This window comes from Orbicella franksi, chromosome 5 (assembly GCF_964199315.1).
Source record: "Orbicella franksi chromosome 5, jaOrbFran1.1, whole genome shotgun sequence".
Taxonomy (NCBI): domain Eukaryota; kingdom Metazoa; phylum Cnidaria; class Anthozoa; order Scleractinia; family Merulinidae; genus Orbicella; species Orbicella franksi.
In genome coordinates this window covers 15,222,784-15,249,880 of record NC_138149.1, presented here as the reverse complement: position 1 = coordinate 15,249,880, position 27,097 = coordinate 15,222,784, and the positions used below count along the sequence as shown (strand labels likewise).

Genomic DNA, 27,097 nt, shown 5'->3' with positions numbered 1-27,097 from the left:
CTCGATATCAAAACAGAGTGAACATGATATTGCTGATTTAGGTAGAAAATAAAATTTTTTTAAAGCCCCTTTGTACCAAAAGGAAGACGTTATCATTTATGAAGAAGTTGAAAGCAACTTCATGATACAAACAGAAAATTAATTTTGATCACATCATTCTTTTCCTACTTTTAATTTTGTAAAGAAAGCGTACAAAGAATCAAAGAATAGAATTTGGGAATATATTTACATGTTTTATTTTATTTTCATTTCGCTAATGATACAGCTAAAATGCAATTCTCTAAAAACTTTTCATCACAGTCTATACCAAACTCTCCATAAAAGAAGTTCATCGCAGCATACAGGGTGGTATTTCATCAGATGGCTCCATGTCCCAAGGGAGCGTGACAGAAATGCAGTTATCGCGTGACGTGACGTCGTGCCACCAAAAGGGTGGTATGTATAAAATATCACCTGGGCTTATCACGCAACTGTAGGCCTCTGCCCGACAAAACTTTGGAAAGGAAGCTAAAAGTTCATCTTCGTCTTTCATTTTTCTGAAGTTGATCCGGCTCAAGTGAGATTTCTCTGAATAGCTTGGGAAAGGATACAGGGAAGACGTGTGTTCATGGGAAAATAAAATGACTTGTTTTTCACCCAGGATCTGAACTAGTAGTCCGTGATTTCGGTCGTAATGAAGTGGCGTGACATTCCCTCTAGTACCAACCCACAGTTGCATAGTGTCTTGTCTGAACACTTTGCTAGCAAATTTGTCGAGTGAATCAGCTTCCTGGTCCTTTGTATGGTAGATTTTACTCTTTAAACTTTTAATTTGATCTGGTATGGCAATGTCTCCGTAAAGAACATTAGGCATTGACATAGTTCTCAAATATAATCTCTTTTTGCTGTGATAATCGCTATATTTCCTTTGATTTTCAGCCATTTCGTCAGAGACAAACCCTTTTTCTTCCTTGAAAACATAATCAACGAAGGCTTCAGGTGAAATGTTTCTTTTGCGGGCGAAATCGACATTGTCAACAAACTGCTCGTTGTCCAAAGCTTCAAGAACCTCCAGACATTCAAAGCTTCCTTTCAAGGCAACTTTAAGATAATCTGGTGTCCATGTTTTACATGGTCTCCAGTTCTCCACAGATTTCCTTAAAACAACAGGTTGCTGGTTGTAAAATTTACGACAAAACGTTTGGGAGTCGATGTTTTCTTTGGAGGGAACTTCTAAACATCTCTGAAGGATCGTGTCCATTTGTTTGTGGAACTGTTAAAAACTAAATTAGGAACGTAGAGCTCGATTACAATGCATTGTGGGTAAATTGTGATATCTCCTCTACTTCTTTTGTGCTTTGCGTCACGTCTGGCGAACTTAGGGCCAGTAAATATCGAATATTTTGTTGTTTTTACAGGATTTAATACTTCAACAGAACTATGTCTTCTAAGGTAAGTAACATGAGATTCAATGTATGTGATTCTTGTAGTGAACTCACGTGAAATGAAGATATTTTAAGAGATGTAATATATCTAAATTATAAAGGCCTTCGACTTCGTTTCATCTGTCTGTGAGAATGTATATTACCCAACGTCACTTTTGAGTTCTTGATCGACAGTAGCTAACTCGTATTTCCCTTTTTTGTGTTTTTTGGCAAGGTCTACTATGACTTATCCAGTTGGTAGAAGAACCTTGCACACATATGTGGCAGTTGTACATTGTTCATTATGATAAGTGAATAAAGATGGTGAATTTTAAGCTCGGTAATGAAATGTGAAGGTGAATTAATCAACATGACACGAGCGTGGGACAAAGAAAAATTCTGAGTCCCCGACAGGAATCGAACCCATGACCTTCCGAATACTGGGCGGGCACTCTATCCACTGAGCTACGAGAACTCATGGAGAGCAAGGTCATTTAACTGAGTTCATATATGACATATGCAGGACACCTGCATATGTCATATATGATATGTAGAGGATATTACACGGTGGCGAGAAGATATGAATTTTATGTTCGAGTGGCAAGAACAATATCTCACTCGTTCGCTTCGCTCACTTGTGAGATATTGTTCTTGCCACTCGAACATAAAATTCATATCTTCTCGCCACTGTGTAATGTTCTTTTTATTATATGGAGAAACCAATTCAACAAAAGCAAAAGGCAGGAATCGTGACGTCATTGAACGATACGACACTCACAAAGGTGACATATGGAAAATACGCCACTCGGGTCCCGGATGAAGTTGCGTATGGAATCTACGAGTGGTTTAGTTCCCAGTAAAACACTCTTCTCCATATAATAAATGTCATATATGTCATATATGATGTTGATTAATTCACCTTCACATTTCATTACCGAGCTTAAAATTCATCATCTTTATTAACTTATCACTCACTACTCACAATGACTTCGATAGTGTTGATCATAGCAGTATGCAGGACACCTGTCATATATGAACTCAGTTAAATGACCTTGCTCTCCATGAGTTCTCGTAGCTCAGTGGATAGAGTGTCATGTTGATTAATTCACCTTCACATTGTTCATTATTTTCTTTTATTAGTTAATCTATTCTCATGTTAATACAACCTGCTTATGCTACCTTTGGTTACATTTTTCTTTGCAGCAATTAGAGTGTCTAATATGAATCTATCCTAGGCTTATTAACTGTAAAATTATCAGTGTAAGTGCTCACGAGTAGTACTATGGGGGATCGTGCCTGCTGAAGTTTAGGTCCACTATTATTAAGCAGAATGAAATTGTTGTATTATGAAATAGTGTCAGTCTCTTTTCTCCTTCTTGTGCTGTGCTTTCTGCTGTCAGGCTCTAGCACTCTTAGAGAAAAAAAGAGAGGAAAAGAGACTTGAGTGATCCAACTTGTAACTTCTATTTTGAGCCAAAAGAACAAGGTTGCTAGGGAACATATAGTCATGCTGTACTGACACATTGTGATGTGTTCACCTACCATTAGGCTCTTAGAAAGACGAGTCGCGCAGTCAGGTACTTTCCTAGTATAAGAGCAGTTGTCAATCAAATGGTGAGGAATATGCAGCGGAGAGCAGTGCTAAGTACATCAAGCACAGACACTGCATTATCTGGAGATGGATCAGGTATGCTGTGTTTCATTCTTTTAAATGCCTGTCCCTGCTTGTGTTGTTCCAGAAAATTATCATTGGAATCTCTCCCATGGAGGGGTTTTTGGTTTGAACCCCCATCCCTCTGGAAATTCCAATTTTACTTCATATTGTCCTTTAAACATTTTGGTTTTTGAGAATCCTTTCCCCCTTGGAATAATTTCCAATAACAATCCTTGGTATAGATATTTTCTGGAGGGTCCTGAAGGGGTAAAATGGGAACTGGGATTGGCCAATGGGAAAATGGGATTTAGGTCACTGGGACTGGGATTTGGTGACTGGGAAAACTGTCAAAAATGGGAAGGGGATAAATATCTTGTAACCAAGATCAGTCGAGACATCACTTATTTCCTAGGGTTGAGAAATTCAGAAAGTGTTTCAATTACCTTGTTCGTGTCAATTTTGAGCATGTTAATCCAGATCCAGCAAGTACAGGATTTGCCACTATTTCTTGGTTATTTACAAAGGAGATAATGAGAAAGAAGCAAGCTGAAATGAGGATAATAGGCTAAAATGCATGGTAAATCCATCAGACAATGGACAGGGCAGGCACTTTGCCTCTAATTTATTTAAAACTGAAATGGTCTTGAAACCAGTCAATTTGAATTCACTGCAAGGCATAGAGAGTTCCAAGCGAAAGTTAATGAGCCAACTAATTCAACAACGAGGTTGCTAATTCAAATGAGGATGCTGGCTTACCACTAGCCTGTGTCACAGCCCCCTCTCCCCGGAAAAAATCAGAGAGAGGCGACTGTGACACAGACTAGCTTACCACCAGAGTCTCCTAACGAACAGGTAGACAGCTTTAGTGTGAACGACAGTGACTCTGAAAAAGAGGTAGACAGCATTCTTGAAACAACACTTAGCATAATCTGTCTGACCAGGCTTGGTAGAATAAGAACATTTACAGGTCAGATGACAGATTTCCTGCAGGCAGGAATATCAGGAATGTCAAGTGGCAGGAACTTGTAACCTAACTAATCGTGATAACTTCCCTACTTGCATGTTTTTTTACAGTCTAAAAGGATGATATCATCTTCAGAACATTTTTCGCAAATTCTCATGCATTTTTGAGTCTTAGGTCATATTTAGAATCTGTAATTTTGCGGGTGTGAAGAGAAAAGAGCTGGTTCGTATTGATAACACTTGGATTATTTCTGAATTCTGCATGTGGGAATGGGATTTGAGCACTGGGTAGTGAGATTTGGAAAAAAATATGGGCTGGGAAATGAGAATGGTACCCCCCATCCTTTCAGGACCCTCTTTCTGGGACCACACTTCACTGATTATGCAGTGTTTACTTTGTGTTGAAAACCTAACTCAAACCTTCTTACAGCTCATCAAGGTAACTGGCCAGATGCTAGACTTGGTCCATTTGCTCCAAAAGACCCTCACTTTCCTCTTCCTGGAAATGTTGGTATTGAACTAACTCACAGACGAACTATGGCAGAAGCACTGTTAGAGTTGGAATCAGATGACATCAGAAGAGCAGTGGCCATAGATACGTACATGAAGGATGTTGCAGAAAATTATGAGGAAGCTGTTGAGACAGAGGTAGTTAATTCTTGGCCGCATAATGAATACTTGAAGGACACATCTTACTATTCAATTCATAACTGGCTCTTTTAGCTCTCCACTATCTGGCTGCAATCTATATGATCCTTCATGCCCATTCTCCCTTGGTCCACAAACTGGAAAGATGGTTAAAGGTTAACCTTTTGGTCTAAAGGTTGTGCAGTTGAGGAAGCAAGTTGTTAAGCACAACAATAGTAATTTTTTTGTTTGTCATTATTGTAATAAATTCCCCAATGTGGAAACCTGAGATGTGCACCATTTGCTTCAAAATTCATACTTTTTGCAAATCAGTCTGGTGAACTTTTCACTGTCCTTTTTGTACAACCTATACCTATGTTGTGCTTTTGTGAAGCCACCAATTAAGTGCTAAGCTTCAATAAAATTTCTACTCTTCATAAGTCCTCAAACCTTGAAAAAAGTTCTTCACACAGCCTGGACAACATACCTGAGTAAGCAATAATTTTATTCCCTTTCTTGAATTAGAAGTGACAAGGCTTTTTATATAATGGATTGAAGCTGCCTTTACATCTGATGTACTTGTGTCTGTTCAGTTATTCATCAAAAAACTTTTCTGTAATTTTTAGAAGAGTACTACAGCTGTTGGAACAGTAGAGTGCAGTGTTCAACAGTGCCCATCTTTCCTTCACCAAGGCTTCATGGAGCTGTTTCCTGATATTGGAGTGCAAATGGGCCAGCTAACAGTGGTGAGCATCAGCCAACACACTCAGAATGACATGAGTGCATGGTCACCTGATGTGGAGGAAGAACGAGAAGGTCTCATGGCTAGTGTAAGTGTAATAAGAAAGGAAAAAAGTCTAGTCGATGTCTTTTTCTTTTTTCCGGCTGTAGGTAAATTTCTTAAGGTTAAGAAGATCATGCTAAAGTTAGTCAAGTGAACTGAATGAAATTGTAGAAATTTGATTTTCTGCATTTCAACATTCAAGCATTTGAAAAAGGGTGAGGAGAAAAGTGTGTTTGTGACATTCAACCACTATTTTTTGCAGCCAAAATTATGCAAATGTAAAGCTAATTCTTATATCCCTATCAATATATTACTGATCTGATAAATATTCAAGTTTTGAGTCAAGTTGTGGTTAGAATTTTGCAGTTTTCATTTTCACAGTGACAGTATATTGAAACAGAGTGACACCCAAATTCCATCAGTGAGTTTAATATGGCTTTGTTATCAGGAAGGACTGTTTGACTGACAATGACTACTCTGTTGAACTTACATGGATTTATCATAATAAATAGAAATAATCATAATAAATAGAAATAATAATTGTTTACATGTAAACTTTGAAAGTTTTTCTCATTCAACCCCCTTTCCTGGAAATTCCAGTTCAGCTTATAGTTTATAGTTTTGTCAAAACACTTTGGCTTTGGAAACCCCTCCCCTAAACTGTTAGGAATGTTTCAGAGACTCTCCCTGGGATAAGATGTGTATTTTCTAGAACTGCACATTAACAAATATTTTGCTCTGTTCTAGACAGAATTTTTTCTTCATTACTGTTGACAAGAAGTGGTTTACAATGATATGAAATAGAGATGTGACTCACTACTTTACATTGCAGTTTGTAGAAAGTGCAAAAGAGATCTGCAGTAGTCTCCTAGCAGCTGGTTATTGGGCAGACTTCATTGATCCATCATCAGGCACAGCAGTAAGTTTCAGGCCTTTATATCTTTGCTTTTAGTTCTTCTAAAACTAGGAGTTAGAAGATAAGTATTATCTGTAATCTTGTATGGACAAAGTGACTAGTATTTAGTAGATCTACTAGCTAAATATACATCTTATCAACCAAGCACAAGGGCCGTACAGGGAGAATATCAGCCCAAGGTCTTGATCGAGCACAGTGAGGTGACTGTTCAAAAAAGACTGAGGTCTGACATTTCTCCCAGTATGGTCCTGACCAAACTTGGTTAATAAGATATTTATTACATGACTGAAAATGTATAGAAAAAATGCGATGATCACAGACTAGAAAAAAGCGCGCAATTCTGATTGGGAGCCAACTATGTGTATACTCATGTCTGATGTTGAACAAACCAGACAGGAGAGAGAGTGGAAAGAAAAAGAAAAAAACCTTTTCATGTTTAAACTTAATGTAAGCCATAAAACAACCAAAACATCTTCGAGAGCGATTGTGAGGGATCATTTGGGACATTTCCTGGTCCAATACTGAGAGAATATTGGACTGACAATGGCGACAATGGCAATCTGATTGGCTGATTTTAGCTATTGGCCCTATTAACTAACTTAGTTGTGTAATAAATGTATATTTCTACTTTGCTGTAATAGTTAACCCAGAATTGGAAAAAACAGTTTACTCAACCGCCTACTGACTCAGCACACCTCATTAGCTGCCTTTCAGTTCCAGAGCCGCATCCACTCCCTAAACATACATGTACTGCTCCCACTCCCCCCTAACTAGCTATATTTCCTTAACCACTAGATCTTCCTTCATTTACTTATTTTTTGTGTTATATTTTTATCTCCAGTTCTTTGGACCTCACACAAACAGCACTTTATTTGAGACAGATGAACGATACAACCATCTGGGCTTCAATATAATGGATCTTGGCTGTTGCAAAGTGATCTCACATCATGTGTGGGGATCCTTTGCTTTTGTTGGAACTATATTTACTAATGCCCCTGCTAACTCTGATATACTTGACAGCAGCCTTGTACAGAAGAATTCTTCAGCTTAGAAGAAAAGGACTGTGTGAGAATTTCTATATTTCAAAAAAAAGTTGTAATGCCCTTAATATCTTCTTTATTTCATTACCACTTCCACGGATGGAACTGCCATTTCTTGTGATGAGCTTGTTGCCAGGTCACTTATGGTTCAACTACTGTAAAGGTGGAACAGTTTTGACCCTTGTGATGTTTAGATTTATTTATGGGTGGCCACTTGTTTTGGGTAGTTAATATTTGTGGGCCAATCCACCCTGATAACAAAGAAATGTTTAAAGGAACTGTCACTTAACAAACCAGAAAAAGGATAGAATTTATTGAAAAGAATACAGTCATCTTACTTTAGGACAGGGAGACATTGTCTCATATTGGGTCATCTAAAACAGAGATCAAATGAGTTTGAAAGACCTTGTTGTATCTGCGTTTCCCCCTAATTTTGAAGTTGCTAGGTTGTTTTTCTCAGAAAATATTCACCTTCAATGTTAGTGATGAAAGCTATGTCTTCATTGGAGCTAGAAAATATTTTTCCTGTTAAAAGCCACAAAAGACTACCCCTGTTCTCTTAAGATGAATTTCACTCAACTCTCCTGGCTGCTAATTAAGCAGTTATTTCAAGGACAACTCTGGAAAGTAAATCATATTTTTGTTTAAAACTCGTAGGTGTCAGGTTGTCCTACAGTACATAATGTAGAATTAAGCTCTAAGTCCCAAAATTTAGCCTGACTTTAATGTTTTCAAAGAACAGCTAAGAAGCATACTAGAGCAAATGTTGCATGTACAAAATTATCTGTTGTTCTGCTCAGTAAGTTTCAGTTGTAAATAAAGTATTCTCATTCATCTTGCCACTGTCCTTAAGGTTCCCAACAATGACCAGAAGAGGCAGCCGAAATGAAAGACACTGTTGTTCATTTAGCATGTCCTAAGATTAGATTCATTTCTGTACATAAAATATACAGTTATAAAAAGATAACTATGGATACCAATATGTTGGAATGTTCCAGTACATATACTGTAGACTCCATTACCAGCTATTGTGCGAGAAAGGGGCATACAACATAGACCAGGCTCGAGTGAGTGGCAGAAATCAAGTCTACATATACTGAAGTCCAAGTGTGAAGGAAGAGAGCGCTGGCTGCTAGCCCCAATGTTTTGATGAAAAATGTTTTAGAAAATTTTGCCAGCTTACATTCTGAATCCCTGTCTTTAAGGCTCTTTTAATTTGGCCTCCCACCTTGTGTGCAGGTCTTGAACTGACAACAGACACAATAGTTTCTTTAGCTTGTTAAATGAGGTTTAGAACCACCTTAGCAGAGGAATGTTTTACAGTCATCCCATACTTTTACAGTGGATTAGAAATAGAGGACTATCTGGAAAGACTAAACAATAAAATAAACGCTATCAGCGTCCTGTGTCAAAAGTTGAGTTGTCGACCTTGGCGGGGGTGGGGGGGAGGGTGAGGTTGTGCTCTGTTGTGAATAGTGACATGGGAGATGTGAACATCTTTGAATGGAAGATGTAAGCAATGAAGGATTCGGTTTTTTGTTTCTGCAAACATTTACTGGTCCACACTTTCAAAGACTGGTGCAGTCTGCCTCAAGTTTGTAACAGATTGCCCCAATGGGGAGGGGTACTTCCAGCCCATAACAAAAAGGATGGGGTGCTTGTCACACCTTTTAGGAGTTATAAAAGTAGATTTGGTACCTCTTAGGGTGTTAAGTCTCAAAAGGTTGCAAAGTGGGAACTTTTAGTGCCTGTATCATGTGCCATTGGCGAGATTGCACAATGAGTAAAGCAAGGTGGATTCAAAAATTCCCTGGAACTCTCTTCATGTTTTGGTCTTTCATTGTTTTTAGGCAGAGAAAAAGACTCTTTCTGGGTTACGTTCTGGTTTGTTGGACTTTTTGATAGCACCTTTTATTATGGGCTTTCCCGAGTACCACCGCCCCCAACCCCTGCTCCACCCCTGGCTAGCTATGGTTGATCGCGCACGTCATTGACCTGGGTTCTAATATCCGGGAAAGTCATCCGCCGGTAAAAATCTGCACAAGAAAGCGAAGGTGCAGTCGTTAGGGTTGTATAGCATCTTGAACGGAAACGTTTTCTTTCGTTGTATCTCAGCGTTTCTTTTGGTTAGCCTGTGCTAGTTAAAACCAGAGAGTAAGATGGCTCTCAGAGCAAAGACGAAAAAGACCACAAAGAAGCGGGCCCATCGAGCCACCTCGAACGTGTTTGCAATGTTCGACCAGAACCAAATTCAGGAATTCAAAGAGGCCTTCAACATGATAGATCAAAACCATGACGGCTTCGTTGATAAAGAAGATTTGCACGATATGCTGGCTTCACTGGGAAAGGATCCCACCGATGCATACTTGGAAGAGATGATGAAGATGTCACCGGGTCCTATCAACTTTACAATGTTTCTAACATTGTTTGGTGAAAAACTGAACGGGACAGACCCTGAAGATGTGATTAGAAACGCTTTTGCCTGTTTTGACGAAGATGGCAACGGTAAAGTGCACGAAGAAGTACTTAAAGAGGCCCTAACTACTATGGGAGACAGATTCACTGACGACCAAGTAGATGACGTACTTCATGACGCCCCGATCGACAAAGATGGTTACCTGGATTTCACAAAGTTTACTCACATCTTAAAACACGGCAAAAAGGAAGACGATGATTGACAACCCTAAGAACCGATTCAATACACGTTTTTCGTCTAGAGTAACTTGATAATTCGGTAATGGTCTTTGGGTTAGTTGTACTAATTTTGTGTGGGATTAACAAATATCATTCATTTTAGTGAAATCTTATTTATGCATGACTTCAGGACATTGATTATTTAAGCTTACATTCAGGAGCCACGAAAAGATTTTATTGGCTCTGAAAACAAGCAATTGTTTTGTTAGACAGCTGTTGATTGGGAGTAACAAAAGAAAATTGAGATTCAAAGTTTGTACAGTAAGTATAGTAATTCTAAATAGTGATGCTGGAATTTTTGGCCCCGTTGCCAGTGAAATATTTCCCTTGACTGGTCTCCATACGTTTCTTATAGCACCAGTTAGGTGGATGTGATTGAAGTTTAGGGTAATTCCGTATTGTCAGTCATTCTTGTTCCTGCAGGCAGATATTTCAACAAGTTTAAAGTTCAAAGTAGATGGCTTATCTGTAAACAAGCCTCCTATATGCCATTCAGATGTTTCTTTTCCTTTGATCAGCCAGTGCAAAGACATGCAGCTTAATACAGGGAATGTATCTTATAATAAAGGAGCTTAATATTCCCAAGTCAGTGCTAACTTAACTAAGGTCCTTAACTTAACCAGAGCACCATTCAGGCTAACTAGAGTGCTGTTTAGGCTAACCAAAGTGTGTTAAGGCAGACCAGAGTGTTGTATAGGATAATCAAAGTGGTAAGTGTAGAAAAGCCGAAGTGCATTTTAGCACAGTGCAATTCCTGTATTGAGCTGCTAGTATGCAAAGGTGCAGATGAATATTCAATTGCAGGGGGGTACTCACTACTGTGGGATATGTTGACAGGGAGGTGCAAATGATATCTGATCCCAAGTTCTGGCACTATTGTAGTTTGCCCTTTTGTAGAACAAAACCAATTGCCAACTGTATAGTTTCTTTCAGAACGAACTACCCTCACTGGGACAATCACTTCAAAAACTTTCCACTCGTCCTCCCCCTGCCAATTGTTTGAATACACCTCACCTATGACTGAGATGTACATTATATTTGCTGCAAAGCTTATAGGTATGCCTGTGAAAGTGTCATGATGTATCTGATATCGTACTGCTTTTAATGGGAGTAAAGACTGACGAAAGGCATCAAATGTAAGTGTGTGTGCTTCTGAGATTTAATTTAAAACAATCAGTGAATTTGTGAGAACTAAGAATAAATGTTTAGTTAAGGGAATCAAAATAACAGTGAATATGAAAACATGCATGAGCGTGATTGAGAAAACACATGTCATTTTGTGTTCTTACAATTTTTTGCATCACTATCTAAACATGGACATAATAATTGTAATTTGAGTTTGTGTTCGATCATTTATCAATCTATTGCTGTGTTTACTTTTTTCACTTAGAAAACAGTCTCTTGGGCAATAAATTTAACTACATACTTGAATATTGTTCATGTCGTTAATTTACATTCATTGGCTTAATATATACTGGTATACTATTGTGAAGTCATCTTTAGACCCTTTTCATAGATGCTGCCAATTTAAAATTCTTGTGCATGTAAATTACCCTCACTGAACTAATTTGAGAGTAAAAATTCTCTCAAATTATCAACTCAAAACAAGGTCAGTTAGGCTAATTTTAGTACTGACAAATAATTTATAATTGACAATCATTTGTTTAAAGGGCCTGTTCAGGAACCTTAACAACTAGTAGATTTACACTATAACAATTACATTATTTGCTCTCGATTTCTATGCATGATAGTTGACTTGGGCTGCAGCCTTGTCATTTATCACACAATTGAAATCTTGAGCTCATAATCATTGTTCATTAATGGGGCGGCTAGACTTGAGGCAGAGAGGCCTCTTTTGTTTAGCATAGATTTGTACCACACGTACCAGTAGGATAAAAATGTAAACGTTATATATGACTTGATTTAGTTCATTCCCTGGTACCAAGTGAGCTACAGACTTTGATTTTACGTCAGCCATAAGCCTGAAAATCTCTTCAAGTGATGAAAATAAATAATTCTATTTTATTAGCACAGTACAAACAGGAAGATAAGATAGTAAAGGAAAGAAGAAGACTGACATTCCTTTGTATTTTTATTTTGCCTACCACTAAAGTTTTTGTTGTGAAAAATAAAACACTAAGACCGCACACCGAGTTTCACTAACACTCTTCATAAATAAATAGGATTTTTTTCCTCTCTCTCTCACAAAGTATTTATTTCACTTTTTTTATTATTATTATTATTTTAGTAATAAATTTTACTGTACTCAACTGTACAATACAACATATTACTTACAATACACTATATTACTTACGGCTAATTACATACATTACTGCTGTCAATTACAATACTCTTATGAAAAACAGATATATATATATATAAAATAACATCCCATCAAAACATAAGTAGCCCTTGGAATAAGGGCCATCTTGAGGACCCTAGAGGAAATATCATGATCTGTCCACAGCTGTTTTCTTGCATTTGAACTTGTTCAACTCTGTGTTTTTCAATATTTGCTTGCACCCTCAATAGGCTTGAGAGAACTGAAAATATGGAAGGTCAAACAGACAACAAATAACTCTGGGTTAGATCTTAGATTTAGAAGTTATCGGTGGAAAATAATTTTCTAAAGATTCACACATCATCATCAACAACAACAACAATAACTTTATTAATGTGTCAAATACATTCTAGCCGAGGATAAAAAACCCTCTACTAATAGGGGACACATAAAATAAATAAAATAAAAGACTTGAGCCAACAGTAAAATGTAAAATTCAGAAGAGAAGTTTGGGACTGATCAGCTTTCGAATACCAGACCCAGATATGCATCTTCTTCATGATCATGTGGAAAGATTATTGACCATTATTCCTTTTCGGACTCCCTGAAACCTTGTATGGTATTCTCAAACTTCCGGTGTGGGAAACCGGAAATTACTTCATGGTTTCGTCACTTGTATTGGCCTGGGCTCCAATATCCGGGAAAGTGAAAGCTTCAGGGTTCGTGTTTCATTTGTATAATTTGGGAGGTGCTGTGTAAAATTTTTACGCGAAAACTGTTTGTGAGATAGCGTCTGTGTGTCGTCGTTGTTCCGATTTCGTCTGTTGTACAACCCAGAGAGCAGCATGGCGTCAAGAAAGACGAAAAAGACCACAAAAAAGCGGGCCCATCGAGCCACTTCGAATGTATTTGCCATGTTCGATCAGAACCAAATTCAAGAATTCAAAGAGGCCTTCAACATGATAGATCAAAACAGCGATGGTTTTGTTGATAAAGAGGATTTGCACGATATGCTGGCTTCACTGGGTAAAGATCCTACCGACGAGTACTTGGAAGAGATGGTGAAAATGTCACCGGGTCCTATAAACTTTACAATGTTTTTAACATTGTTTGGCGAGAAACTGAACGGGACAGACCCTGAAGACGTGATAAATAACGCTTTTGCCTGTTTTGACGAAGATGGCAACGGCAAAGTACATGAAGAATTACTTAAAGAGGCCCTAACTACTATGGGAGACAGATTCACTGAAGACCAAGTAGATGACGTGCTTCGTGACGCCCCGATCGACAAAGATGGTTATCTGGATTTCACGAAGTTTACTCACATCTTAAAACACGGCAAAAAGGACGACAACGATTAACGCTGCAAGAATCGTTTCAGTAAAGCCTGTTTTTGTTGAGGGAATTTTTTAACGGTCTACTTTTTACCAAAATGCTTTTTAGGAGATAAATTTTAGTTTTAGTGTGGTAAGATTAACGAATTTTGCCATTTATGGCACTATATTGCCTTTGGAATGTCTGGCACGGGAATCAATCAAATGGAACGAAATGGCTCAAGTGACTCACGAGAATTTATTGACCGGCCTTTTCAAGGACAGCAAATAACTTGGGGTTCAATAATACTTGTGGATCGCTTTTTAATGATAAATTTTGTATCGCAATAGCCCTGTACTTGAACACATCGCTGAAGTTCTCCTGGTGTCTTGTCAGGTTTATGTTTGTCGATGTAAGTCCTAATTATCTTATATTTCTAGTGCTTAGCATCAGCTTACAATTGAATTGTTAGTGCCACAAAATATATTTTATAAATAAAACAAGAACAGGAGTAAAACATAATAATGTGTGATTGTAATTCTTACTGAGGGAAAGGTATCCTTTGACAGAATGTGTGGTAAATTTTGGCTACATGTACTAATCAACCTAAAGTTGAAAGCCCGCGATAGTGAATTTGGAAAGTTGACAATAAGAGTGTTGGATGAATTTGCTAGTACTCGAGACATCAGTCAGACCCATATTCACTACTGTAACAGCAGTTATTTTACTTTCATCACTGTCAATTTATTATTAGCTGTTATGTTCCCCTTGTCCACAACTGCAGCAACAGTTTGTATACCTGTCCACTTTTTCTGAGTTGCAGGCATGCTGAGAGTGCTGGAACTTTCTAGGAGACCAAACCACACCTTCTCTTTGGATGTTCCAAACATTTCTGAAGATATTTTTTAATGGTTTCTGGGTCTTGGTCTCAAAATGTGTTTTTCACTATCCATACTGTTGGCTGCCTATTTGGTACAGATAATGTGTACTGAAGGCATCTGCGGTAGAGTGTTGATCAATACCCTTGATCAATACCCTCAGTTGACATCTTGATCGACACTCCATCAACACCTCGGTTGACATATTTGATCAACATCTCAGTCAACATTTGGTCGGGAGTCAACTAATTTTTGACTTGTGATTTTTCGACACTCATCCGACAATTGACCAACTGTCAAACCAGCGATGGAGTGTCGAGTTATTGAGATGTTGATTGATTGTCAACTGAGTATCAATCAGGATGACGATTGACATGTCGATCGAGTGTTGATCATGGGTTGATCAAGGGTATCGATCGATGCTTGACCGCAGATGCCTTTGATTCACAAGATCTGCTGGCATAACTGAACCGACACTGCAGGTGGCTGCATGGCTAATCTCAGCCAGTCCTCTAAGCCCTGCTAGGTTAGCTCTATGTAATCTGTTGCCTAGAATGTATCTTAATTTAGGGGAACTTCATAAATCCGGTCCAAGATCTTAAAGTTAATGACGAAAACGGTTTCCCCAGAGAACCGCCTCACCCCACCCCACCCCACCCCACCAGGTCAGGACTGGCGCCTTCCCATGATTCCCGAAATGTTTTACAGTTTGTTCAGAGCGAAACTTGTCGTAAAGTTGTGATTGTCTTTGGTTTTCCTGCGATGAATGTGGAGTGTTGACTCTCTAATATTGTAATAACATAAGTGTTGCTCATTCTTAACTATTCGCACATCATCATGTCAAGCTTTTTGAGTCGCTATGGCAGGCCAATGCTGTACGGTATCGTGGCTGCGTCTGGTGCGCTCTATTTGTGGTATCAATTCTCCAGGAAAGAACAAACTAATGTCGACGAGTTGATAGGATTGGAGCGCAGAAGAAGAGTCGAGAAACTGGTCGAATTACGAGACAAATTGGTATGGTACAATTTATCATTGCTTTCATGCTTTGATTAACTGCTCGTAACTAGTAATAACTATAACTGACTAAACAAGAAGAAAACTGCGTTGCGCAAAGTTTGTTATATAAAGATATTTTGTAAATATTCATTAATGCACGAAAAGTACGTAAACCTCCATACGTTTCGAGGCTGCTGCCTCTTCATCAGTGGATAAAAAGCAACAGTTGCTTCTTATTCACTGATGAAGAGGCTAAATTTCTTTACTATAAATGACTGGTACAGTAAGCCTAATATTTAATATGTTGGAAGTTTGACAATGAGTTATTAAAACAGAACTCTAATTGAATTAATTGGTTAAGCTTCCTGCAGGGATGCCAACTTAATATCGGGTAGTGCAGAGTGCAATGTACAGTTTGTATTAGTCATAGTAGTTGTATTCATAGCAATTTTTCTTAGACAATTCTTTCCAAGGAGGAAAGGTGAAATGAGGTTTACCCTATGCAAAGCACCAACCTGTGAGACAAGGCCGTACCACAACACTGGGAACTACGTGACCTATTCTTTTCGATAAGTGTGTGGGTTCTTTAATGTCCCCTGCTAATCATGTAACACTGAAGATGCAGGAGACGAGGCCTACAGTTTACAGTCCTTATCCCAGAAGCCTTGAATGTCTAACCATTTGCAGATTTAACAAAATACAAAGGCAGCACATTCTCCTTAGGAGAATCCCCTCTCCCTGGTCTCTCTTATAATTAAAAGTTATAATTTTGTAAGGGTACTGGCAACCTCAAATAACCACTGGGTTAAAAATGCTAGATTACCAGTTTGCAAGCTGATTATGTATAAAATGGTCAAACACACACCACACAACACATCTGTATTTATAGTATGATATATACCAGAAAAGCAAACTTCCTGAGAATCTTGTTGATGCCTTATATTTAAAATATCTCTTCAAGTAAAGTGATGGAATTTCCCATGGTAGATACACAAGGGTCTTGGAACGGTTTTCCCAGGATCTGGAATTTGTCTTTTACCATCTTGGAGTGAACACTCAGGGTACTCTAACTAGTAAGATCATTGTATATTGTTGCAAGACTTTGATTAAATCCAAGACAGGATAACTTATTTTAATAGACTTAAAATTGATTTACAAACGAGAAGTTTCTTTTGAAGTCTTGTTTACTTGAGTCCTTTTCTCTTACTGACAGCCATCAGTTCTTTGAATGTCAGTTCTGGGAAGGTGGTGTCACATCAAGATAATACGACTCAGTTGAAAATTTTCTTTATACTTGTCACCTGTTTGCCTGATGATGCATCAGTATTGAAATGAGAAATTAGAGTTTGATCACTTCTGGAATTTAAGGGATAACAAAATTTTGCTGTTTTTCATCCTGATTTTTGAGTCAATTGCTTTGTACTTTTTAAAGCATGCTGTTAAAAACAAAGCGAATGGTTGCTATATATTGGCACTTTATTGTAATACTTGTAAAAACCATACTAAAATTTCCATGTAACAAATAATTCAGTTTTATTTTGGTGTTATCAACAGGAACAACTTCTTGGTTCTTTAGATAACTTTGAACCTGAAACTCCTGATACTGAAGATGATGAGGTAGGGCTGTGGTTTTATGCAGCTATTTTGAGAATGTTTGTTGTACAAAAGAGTAATTTTAACCATTATACAAGACCCAAGGGTGGTGGTGCAGTGGCCTTGTGGTTGGTGCGCTTGTCTCCTGATCGAGCGGTCTGGGTTCAAGCCCTGGCCTGGGACATTGTGTTGTGTTCTTGTGCAAGACACTTTACTCATACAGTGCCTCTCTCCACCCAGGGGTATAAATGGGTAACGGTGAACTTAATGCTGGGGGTAACCCTGTGATGGACTAGCATCCCATTCAGGTGGGAGTAGAAATATTCCTAGTCGCTTCATGTTACAGAAACCAGATAAGCTCCTGGTGGGCCACTTGGCTTGTATGCAGACTTTACCGTTACCAAGGGTATTTTTACACTTACACTTGCAAGGCTTCAACATTGTTGAAGCCCTGAATTTTTCAGGCTTCTTCTTTCCAATTGCTTAAATTGGAAAATTTACTGTGATGATCATTCTTCACCTTCCTTTTGATTTATTTGTGTTGCAGTGTATTGTGTGCAACAGTGCCAAAGCCATCATTCAGACATACCCCTGCAAACACCGAGTTCTTTGTCGCCGCTGCTTTGTCAAAACACTTCAGGTGGCAGTGAATGACCTCAATCTTCCCTTGAAATGTGTTGTTTGTCGTACAAGAATTCAAACATTGGACAGAGATCGCCATGAAGAAAATTTGTCGATAGGAACAGTGTAGCAACTGGAAATGAAAAATATTAATGTTCTAGTCTAAATTAGATTTTTGTATAATGAATTTGTTAGTATAGCTTTGTATTAAAATTCAAACTAGACAGGTAAGGAGAACTGTAGGTGGTCATGACATGATCATCTCATGTAATCCAAGAGAACTCATTTACAGTGCAAGCTTGGTTTAATAAACTTGCTCAGTTTTGTACAACTATCAAGACTTACGCTTAGTCTAGGGCATAGACGATTCTCTTTGTAAGAATTGTAGACAGGTGCAATGTACTTTCATTGGCCATCTCCACGGCTGCAGCTTTGTATTTCTTAAAACTGGACATAAAAAGGTCTTACTATAACTAATCAAATTTTTTTTTTGTAATTGTCCAGTGGTTTGGAGCCTTGGGCTCTTTTGTAAACCATCCAAATTGCTGGGATATTTTTTGATTTGTCATAATTTTAGTAGATTTACTTACTATGGTTTACCATTGAATTGTAATAAATAAAGTTGACATTAGTTTGTGGAGGAGTGAGTACACAGAGCGTTTTTTTTTTTTTTTTTTTTTGGTCTGGTGGGATTACAAGATGCTGTCATTATAATCAGGAAATCTCATTACCAAGTTTGAAAGTCTAAAGAGACAAAGAATTGTTTACATGAATTTTAACTGGCAGCTCATCAACTTAATACACAGACCTCATTTACATATTTTGTTTACATCTAGCTTTGGAACGCCCTTTATCTCATCAGATATTTCAATGTACCTTGCATAACATGAAAGACATGATAACTTAGTTTCCACAAGTACAATAAGTATGGGTAATTAAGTGGTGATGAGGGAAATTAGGAATTAATTTCTTGCGTATTTTGTCAAAATTTCTATTATTTCCCAAGCCTTTAGGTGAGGGAAATTACAATTTTAACAATTTCATTAGTATAATATTGTAAATTACACTTACAAATATTGTGGGCTTTTGACTTGTTTATTGTTTCAAGAAAAATATTATTATTGTGCCAAACATTGCCATGGCAGTTTTGTAATTTCACATGTCAAATTATAAATTAATGCCGAAATTTCACACCAAAAGTAAGGAGTAAAAAAAAACAAAGAGCAAACCAGCGAAAAAACTTCAGAGCAATGTTTCTCAGGTAACACGAAGCCCACATGCCAAAATTCAGCTATTTTTGAGCACTTTCAAAAATGACCAAAAAATCCAGGGAATGTTCTTGCCCGCAGCCTTTCAATTATTCTCAAAATATTAATTTTGTGAATGAATGCCTAGAGATGTTCATTGTCATAGCTGTCTAGGTATTTGGTCCGTTGTATAGACCTGAACGTAACAGAGCACTAAACAATTTGGTTTGCTTTGATTTATAAAATGGGTAGGATGCGAGAAACCTAGAAAGAAATGCAATTGTCCCTAGTTGTTTAAAGGGCAGATAACACTATCCACCAGATAAATCTCTATCCAGTGGTTAAGTATATTTTGTTTCATCAAGACTTATCCACTCTCTGGAGAGCAATTTATCCAGTGGATGGTATTGTCCACCATTTGAGCAACCAGGCCCTGATGAATTAAATCAGAAGATTTTGTGAAACATTTTAGACTAGAAAGTAGGGATATAAAAACATGATGTTTCGGAGATGACACTTACATGTCACCACTATCAAAATTAATTATGCACATTACAGTTGAACCTCCCATAAGCGACTACCCAAAATGTCAAGCCTTGGTCGCTTACAGGAGGTGGTTGCTTATGAGAGCTTAGACCATGTTGAGTCATATTGGGAGATTAAAAACAAAAGAAAAATTTTAACTTTTAGCTCTAAAAGTGGTCGTGGTCGCTTACAAGAGGTGGCCCCTTTAATAGAGGCCCTGTTGGGGGTTTGAGGGATAAAGGATAACTGGCTAAATAATTATTATAGGGATAAGGAATAACTGACTAAATAATTGTAGGGTTAAGGGATAACTGAGATAGTTTTAAGGATAACAAAAAATAGCTTTGATTTCTCAATAATTGTCACACGTTTGATCACTTTTGCCAAGGATTTGCATCACCGGCAACCGGTAACGAACAGTTATGGGTCATTTATCAGTCCAAATTCAAGCAAGCTGGGTCAGATATCCAAGATTTGCTCCAAGGCTCTTTAACTCGGTCAGCCACTGACCAGAGAGGAGAATATGTTAAGGTAATGTCATATAAAACTGTAGAGTTTCTGTATAATTATGCAATATTAGGTTATCTGTTTAGAAACGGGTCGCTTTACTCTGAAATTGCTACCTATTGTCAAGTTCCAAAGATAAGTATTTTTGGGGATAACAGTCTCGGTAATTTTAGGGATAAGGGATAACTACCCCCAGAATTTTAGGGTTAAGGGATGACTAAACCCCCCCCCCCCCCCCCAACAGGGCCTCAATATAGTGATTTGACTGGGAAACTTTTGGTATTTTGGAAAACTGATCACTGAGGAGAGGTCGTTGTAAACGGAGGTTCGACTGTATTGCGAGATTGGTAATGTTAAATGAATGTGTGAAACTACATAAGAATAAAATGAGGTATGGAAAACAAAACTACACAGAAAATTAACCCAGAGATTTAGATGGAAGTGTGTTAAGAAGACAGTTCCGAAGTGGCGTGACATGCGAATAGCGTTCGCGCACGGAAACATTTTGAATTTAAGTTCCGCGTACATTAGTTGTGCGTATGAATTTAAGTTGCGTGGACGTTTATTGGCAGAGTCAGTTTCCAGTGAGCAGTTGTTGTGCCTTTTAGAGAGTTTTGTGCTGTTTAGAGTTTAACGTTTTATCGATTTTGAAGTGTTTTGGTTGAGTACCGTTTCCGTTTACCGCTCACAAACAGAGTGTTTAATGAACACTTAGAAGGCTGGTAAGTTTGCTCATGTGTAACTAAAAATTTGCTTTCTGTTGTGCTATTCTTCCAACCATACTGAGTCATATATTTAAGCAATAAATCATAGCACATTTTCTTGATAGGTAATACACTGTAGAAGCCCACAGAAGTTATGGTCTGTCACAAAAATAATTTTATTTGCTTTCTTAATCTGAATGTGCCTTACATGTAAGTTGTCCTTTGCTCTTTAGAGGGTCGTAAAGGGGGGTCTCTGGCATGGTTCATGAACGGAAAAAATTGAGGATCACGGATATAAAAATTTTGTTTTCCTGAATCACGAAAATAAGCAAGTAAGATACTTTTTTTAATAATCTGCTCTTACACTAGAAAGAGTGTTTGAAGAAAACAAAATTGTGAAAAGCTAAGTCAAGGTTCCATATTGCAAATCGCATACCTAAGTCACTCGATAGATGACTTTAACCATTCGGAGGACTTGCATCTCAAAATAACGTGGAATAGAGTGGTGAAATCACGAATATCTGTTAATGAATCAAGTTCTTCACGGGCCACAGAAAAGCTTCAGGTCACGGATCACGAAGAATAATTTCCTAAATTCACATTTCACGGAAAATAAAATCATCTAATCACGAATCACGAGAATAGCCCTGTACGACCCTCTCTTTAAATAACAAACCTAGAACTCTTCAGCCTTCTGCTTCTTGGTAGGAGATGGTTTAGATTTAAGCCTGCCATTATTGCTAGGTCTTTTTTGTGCACCCTCAGTCCACGGTGATCCATTTGAATACCCCTGTTCACTTTCCACTACCTCACCTAGACATCCCCAATGGTTCTCATTACTTCCCAACATATCATGTGTTAGATATCTATCATCAGTCTTCTGACTCTCCAAGATGCCACCTTTCAGATGCTTTTGGGTCTGTCGAATCTTCAGTTCACCAAGGTCTAAATGCTCCTCACCATCCCTAGCACCACCCTGTACATGACCCATTTGGATACTCTGCAATGCATCAACCTTTTGATTTCCCTTACAACTCTGTTCCCTGCCTAATGTAGCACCAGCACCTTCCTGGCATCCATTGTTTTGATTCTCCTGGACACTGCCCTTTTGATGCACCTCTTGCCTTTGTTTACCCTCAAAGACACCACCTCCTAGACCTCCCTCGCAGCTTTGTTTATTCTCCAGGACAGTGATGCCTAACCTCTGCAACTGTTTACTTTGTAAGTCACCACCCTGCAAAGGCCCTGCTTGCCTGTGTTCAGTCCCCAAGTTCTCACTCTCAGAGTGTCCCTCCAGGTCCTCACAAATGTTATCTTGTAAATGCCCCTGATCCACATCCTTGTCTGAATGGGCATTGGCAGCTTTATTTGAGGTTTCTTGATTTCCTGTTTTGATTTCTGTAGTGCCTTTATCTATAAATCTTTTTGATTTTCTTTTTGCTTTTGCTTTTTGATCTGAGTGTGTTTTTTGAGTGGTTTTAGTAGAATCATCTCGACTTTCATCCCAAGCTAGTTCCCAGTCTTCATCCCCAAACTGGACAGGACTTTTAGATTTACCAGGAGCCTGGTACCTGACAAATACAAGAAATTGAAATGGTTATGAAAAATTGTTAAACTGAATCAGAAAAAAAAAATCCCCTTAGTTAATAAATATTATCAACAAAGCAATACCTTTGAGAGCAATACTTTAGGAAAACTGTAGTTAGAAAGACTGAGAATCTTTTGATTCTCTTTTGATACACTCTCTTTAGCCACAGAAAAGTTTATAGCAATGCAAACTACATTTCACTTTCCAAACCTCTTCAGTCTTACGCCATATTAAAATTCCCCCGCAGATCAGGCAGATTAGCAGGAAAGCGCAATACACAAGCAGCAAAGCAAGATACACAAGCGTGAGAACACTTGTTCTTGCGCTTTGTGCCTGCACTTGTGTATCGTGCTAACCTGCTAATCTGCCTGTTTAACAGATTATCTTAAATGAGGAATTTTCCAAGCTCAAAACATCATGTAAAGAAAGTATGCAACACCCAAGGAAATTTAAGTTGGTTTTAATTTGAGACACAAAACAAAGAAAGTTCCTACTGAAACAATCAGACAAGTCAAATATCACTTTATGTGAGGGACAGTACATTCAACTTTCCACCAAGAAAAGTTAAGCTTTTATTATCAAACTCATTAAAATTCATCAAGTTTAAACAAACGGAAATCATGACAGTGATAGTGCTTGGATATTAATACAGTGTAGGTTTTTTCAATTTTATTTTTCTATTTTCTCCTTAGTTTTAGTTTTGATTGAGAAGATATATCAAACACTCCAGAAAGCGTTTCCCCACATTTCCAAACATCTTGCAGTTCATGAAAAATACTCCACTGCGCAATGTATTTTCAACTCTCTTTTCGGCGTTTACTTTAGAGATCTCATGGAAAACTGTCAGTTGTGTTTTACTAAAAACCATAATGGATTCTCAATGGGCTTACCCTGGTAATGTTGCATCTAATGGCAGCTTGGACAGAGTGATAGTTATTGATGGAACCCTCCTTGTTACTTGAAGCCTGTCAAAGCAAAATGTAACTCAGTATTTGATTCATAATAGAGTGGTTTTCCACTTCAGTGCTGGAAAGTAATTGGACTTCGATTACTATACTGCATGATTGGTTTAAAAATACTTGAGCCCATTTTCATCCAGTTACAAGTAAAATCATCACCAATTGTGACTCACTCATGCACATTTTTTGGGCAATTCCAATCTACATGTATTTACTTTGAGTTTTGATTGGTTCAGTGAATTGTCTGTGTTTTTTTGTGACTGGTTAGATTGATTACTTTGGTTTTGGGTTAACGGTTTACGACACTCAATTGAAAATTGGTCTGTACCAATCAATTATTGTATTTGTAGCAGATACATACTTGTCTAATGATTCTTCTTTTGGTTCCCATGTATCTTGAATACTAAACATAGAAAAATGACAATCAGTTACAGGCATGTATCCATCAGAAATCACTCTCAAAAAAGTTTGATATTTTTATCTTTTTAAGTTAAACTTTATCTTTCAGTTTATGTTCTAGTCTAACAGAGTGGGAGGCGTGGTGGCCTCATGGTTGGTGCACTCGACTCTGGAGCAAGCTGTCCGGGCTCGAGCCCTGGCCAGGGACATTGTGTTGTATTCTTAGGCAAGACACTTAACTCTCATATTGCCTCTCTCCACAAAGGTATAGAAATGGGTACCGGCAAATTTACAATGTAATGCTGGGGGGTAACCATGCGATAGCATCACATCCAGGGGGAAGTAGAAATACTCCCAGGCACTTCAAGCTACAGAAACCAGGATAAGCTCCAGCCTGATGAGCCACTTGGCTCATATCCAGACTTTACCTTTACCTAACAGAGTGGAGGAGGTAAGTCCCTGATCAGTGCCAGTGCTAAACTTAAGTAAACTACATGTACTAGGAATATTGCTTCTTATCCTAGTTCACTGAAGGTGACCCCCAAGAATTCTGTTAAGTTGCCTAAAAATGCTATTTGCTAGACTATGTAACAATAACAATTACTGTTCTTGGAGTGGAAAGTAACTTGTCTCAATCAAGATCACAACAATGATTCCACCCAGCATTTGTAATCAGATTGCTCAATTCTGGAGTCGGGCAGACTAACCATAAGGAAATATCCAGTTGTTAGGAAAAACAATTTACAGGACATTGAAAGAGTGCAAAGGTCATTTAAAATATTTCCATTTGTAACAATAGACTGTTTTCGATATATTAAAATTCAGCTTGATAGTGAAGCCTAGAGGACACAAACAAAGGGAATTGAGTGACTTGTTTATTCATTTCTTGTTTGTGTCCTTTAGGCCTCACTATCAACCTGAATTTTAATATGTCAAAAGTGACCTATTGAATTTACTCCATAAGAGCTGGCTGATAAAGGATATTTTCAAATAAATAGTAATGAAAAGCTGCTACTTTTAACCTGCCAGTCAAACCTTATATTCATGGCCCAACCGTTTCTCAATTACCGGCACTTATTATTTGCACAAAAAAAAATATATTTATTACCCATTGTGTATACTAGACTTACTTTGTATAGAACAACTTGTTCAGTTGATGCAGACCCTAAACCAAGAGATAACAAAACTATGAGTCAACCTTGCAAGTACATCTTAGGGCCCATTAACCAATCTTTTCGAGCCGTTGCTAGGGAAAATTTAATCTCATATAACCTCATCATTTTTAGTTAGTTTAGAGTTATTTCAAGTCTTTTAGCTTTTTCATGATCAGTAACACTAGTGATGACATCATCAGGCCACGCCCACAGTCATGTGACTAATACAGAAAAAATGCAAAGGCTCCCAGACAAATTACTTTCTTGAGATTTTTTTCATTGATTTAATATTCTAATTTAAATCCTCATTATGCTATGCATTGATTTTGTTTCATTTCTGAAAGGTCAGATTTTGAGAGCATTTCAAAATATTGAAAAATTTGTAATTTTCTGAAAAAAGCATGATTTCGAAAAAGAAATGCATAGCTATATTGCCAACGTTGGCTTTAATTGAGATTCATCGAAAAAGGCTGGATTTAATGACAAACCATGTTTCCTTTAGCATTTAAAGAAACCGGAAGTGAGCCCGATATATATTGGAAGTTACCCTATCAGCGTGTGTGCAAGTTACACTACCAGCACACTTTGGTAAGATCAAAGAAAGCCACACGGAGTTAGTTTTTCTGTTTGTATTGCTCTTGTTTTTCTCTCTTTCTCTTGTTTTGTCTTTGCTTGTACTTTTTTACTTTGCATTTTGCGAAACACAAAGAAAAACATCTGAAATGTAAGCGAATTTGCAAGTTTCTGAGTTGTTTTTATTTTCCGTGCTCAGGCTGGCGTAAGTGACCGGAAGTGAAATTTCACCTCCTTAGCAACGTGCACGAGTGTGCGCATGAATTGGTTAATGGGCCCTTAATTGCATGGATTTGTGTTAATAATTTTCGGCTGACTTGTGGTTGTGTTAGTATCCTAGCCAGTTTGCATGAGGATGATTTGTTCAATACAATTGATAGCTGAACACTCCTGGCTTCCCTACATTTCTGTCCCGTGACTTACTTTAGATTTTCTTTTGATAATCTCAGCACATGTGATGGTCTTGGTCACAGTAGGTCCAGAGCCAGTTAATACTATTTTCTCTTCCTCTTTGTTCTGTGAGAAAACAAAGGAAAGACAACTAAGCAAATCAGTTCTAATTTTACTCAGGTCTTTCTCTGAGGTGACTGAGTGAAGGTGACTATTGTGATCTGAAACAGCAGATGGTTTGTGCCACACTTTGGTCAGCAACTAGGTTTAACTCTTACAAGAAAATGATCTTATCATTGTTATCATTCCTTTAATAAGATATGTAGTTTAGTGAGAATTGGGATTTGGAATACTTATCAAAATTAAGATGATTTCCACAGAACATTCAAGCAATAGTGGCAAAGTTAAGTTACCAAAAAACCTCACGGCATAGTAATATTTTGAAAACAGTTAAAAGGACTTATTGAGACTTAAGCTCTCAAGCTGACCCGCGAGGGAAACTTGAAGCTGAAGTTATCCATATTTTGATCAAGACAGACGTTTCACATCAGTTAAAAACACACGCTTAAAGCATTCTTATGAGGTTTGACATTAACTTTCTCGAGAATGCTTGGGAATTTAATGGTGGGTCACTTAGAGAAATTAACTCAAGTGAGTTGTTTTAAATAGTATTCAATGAGTAGATATTTAGTAACTAATTTTTGCACTTATTGCTCAAACTTTGAGCGGAATCCATCTTAATGTCCATGCAAACCAAAGCAGTTCCTGGTGGTCTGACCAGAATATATAACATTGAGTATGGTTTTGCATTGCATATTATTAGTAATGGCATTGCATACTAGGAAAAGAGACAGCTCTCAGTCTACGTAGGGGTAGCGAGTGTGTAATTGAAGGCAATCCCATTTCTATGCTTATATCAATGGTTAAATTATGATGGCCCGAATTTTTCGTTCAATGAAGTTCTTCAGTACTGAAGACAGTCAGTGAAATCATCTTACAAAGTTTCTATTCCGTACCTTCAGCAGTCTGTAGGCTTGAGATATGATGTTTTTTATCTTGCTTCCACTCTTGACATGAATATCATATACTTCCTTCTTCTCTTCCCTCTCAGCAGCGTGACTACTAGCTTTTGTGTAGTGCTCCATCTACTGGCTGCTCTCTCTTCTTTCTGATATGTCACTTTGAGCCGCAAACTGGCGAAAAATCTATAAAAACTATAACCGTAATGTCCAATCCTTTCGATTTTCCAAGAGAAGAAAGCATGTGTATCTTGCGGGCGCATAAGAA

The 27,097-nt window shown here is 37.8% G+C and overlaps 6 protein-coding genes across 7 annotated transcripts in view; 4 read left to right on the top strand and 2 right to left on the bottom strand.

The window, feature by feature from the left end:
• LOC145488469 (cobalamin trafficking protein CblD-like) overlaps window positions 1-8,824 on the top strand; it is a 48,180-nt gene extending 39,356 nt beyond the window's left edge. The window contains exons 1-6 of one of the 2 annotated variants that reach the window (XM_081467346.1): window positions 1,342-1,431; window positions 2,952-3,090; window positions 4,451-4,668; window positions 5,274-5,477; window positions 6,264-6,350; window positions 7,189-8,824. In XM_081467346.1, coding sequence (XP_081323472.1) covers window positions 1,420-1,431; window positions 2,952-3,090; window positions 4,451-4,668; window positions 5,274-5,477; window positions 6,264-6,350; window positions 7,189-7,398 — 870 coding nt within the window. In that variant the 5' untranslated portion in view covers window positions 1,342-1,419 and the 3' untranslated portion in view covers window positions 7,399-8,824. Of the gene's footprint in view, window positions 1-1,341; window positions 1,432-2,951; window positions 3,091-4,450; window positions 4,669-5,273; window positions 5,478-6,263; window positions 6,351-7,188 lie in introns of those variants that run through there. The other variant, XM_081467345.1, reaches the window with a different exon arrangement.
• On the bottom strand, window positions 166-1,241 carry LOC145488470 (tRNA wybutosine-synthesizing protein 5-like). Its single transcript, XM_081467347.1, has one exon. It carries the CDS (start codon window positions 1,238-1,240, stop codon window positions 329-331), a length of 912 nt encoding a protein of 303 aa, XP_081323473.1. The 5' UTR covers window position 1,241; the 3' UTR covers window positions 166-328.
• Window positions 8,825-8,833: 9 nt separating the features above from the next.
• LOC145488471 (myosin regulatory light chain 12B-like) lies at window positions 8,834-11,512 on the top strand. Its single transcript, XM_081467349.1, has 2 exons — window positions 8,834-10,737; window positions 10,823-11,512. Exon 1 carries the CDS (start codon window positions 9,547-9,549, stop codon window positions 10,063-10,065), a length of 519 nt encoding a protein of 172 aa, XP_081323475.1. The 5' UTR covers window positions 8,834-9,546; the 3' UTR covers window positions 10,066-10,737; window positions 10,823-11,512.
• Window positions 11,513-12,610: 1,098 nt separating this feature from the next.
• On the top strand, window positions 12,611-14,184 carry LOC145488414 (myosin regulatory light chain 12A-like). Its single transcript, XM_081467270.1, has one exon. The coding sequence runs from the start codon at window positions 13,208-13,210 to the stop codon at window positions 13,721-13,723; it is 516 nt and encodes a 171-aa protein (XP_081323396.1). The 5' UTR covers window positions 12,611-13,207; the 3' UTR covers window positions 13,724-14,184.
• Window positions 14,185-14,252: 68 nt separating this feature from the next.
• Window positions 14,253-18,404, top strand: LOC145488415 (uncharacterized). Its single transcript, XM_081467272.1, has 3 exons — window positions 14,253-15,568; window positions 17,105-17,167; window positions 17,691-18,404. Exons 1-3 carry the CDS (start codon window positions 15,392-15,394, stop codon window positions 17,892-17,894), a joined length of 444 nt encoding a protein of 147 aa, XP_081323398.1. The 5' UTR covers window positions 14,253-15,391; the 3' UTR covers window positions 17,895-18,404.
• A 2,496-nt stretch (window positions 18,405-20,900) lies between these two features.
• Window positions 20,901-27,090, bottom strand: LOC145488413 (uncharacterized). Its single transcript, XM_081467269.1, has 6 exons — window positions 26,827-27,090; window positions 25,844-25,936; window positions 24,824-24,858; window positions 23,656-23,697; window positions 23,226-23,300; window positions 20,901-22,318 (listed from the first exon to the last, which is right to left on the bottom strand). The coding sequence occupies exons 1-6, from the start codon at window positions 26,953-26,955 to the stop codon at window positions 21,424-21,426; spliced, it is 1,269 nt and encodes a 422-aa protein (XP_081323395.1). The 5' UTR covers window positions 26,956-27,090; the 3' UTR covers window positions 20,901-21,423.
• Between the last annotated feature and the right edge of the window lie 7 nt (window positions 27,091-27,097).

Coding starts and splice junctions, on each gene's coding strand:
- LOC145488470 (XM_081467347.1), bottom strand. CDS start 1,240: ATGGACACGATCCTTCAGAGATGTTTAGAAGTTCCCTCCAAAGAAAAC.
- LOC145488471 (XM_081467349.1), top strand. CDS start 9,547: ATGGCTCTCAGAGCAAAGACGAAAAAGACCACAAAGAAGCGGGCCCAT.
- LOC145488414 (XM_081467270.1), top strand. CDS start 13,208: ATGGCGTCAAGAAAGACGAAAAAGACCACAAAAAAGCGGGCCCATCGA.
- LOC145488415 (XM_081467272.1), top strand. CDS start 15,392: ATGTCAAGCTTTTTGAGTCGCTATGGCAGGCCAATGCTGTACGGTATC. Junction 15,569..17,104: donor TCGAATTACGAGACAAATTG/GTATGGTACAAT, acceptor TGTTATCAACAG/GAACAACTTCTTGGTTCTTT. Junction 17,168..17,690: donor CTGATACTGAAGATGATGAG/GTAGGGCTGTGG, acceptor TTTGTGTTGCAG/TGTATTGTGTGCAACAGTGC.
- LOC145488413 (XM_081467269.1), bottom strand. CDS start 26,955: ATGGAGCACTACACAAAAGCTAGTAGTCACGCTGCTGAGAGGGAAGAG. Junction 25,937..26,826: donor AAGCCTACAGACTGCTGAAG/GTACGGAATAGA, acceptor GTTTTCTCACAG/AACAAAGAGGAAGAGAAAAT. Junction 23,698..24,823: donor AACAAGTTGTTCTATACAAA/GTAAGTCTAGTA, acceptor TTCTATGTTTAG/TATTCAAGATACATGGGAAC.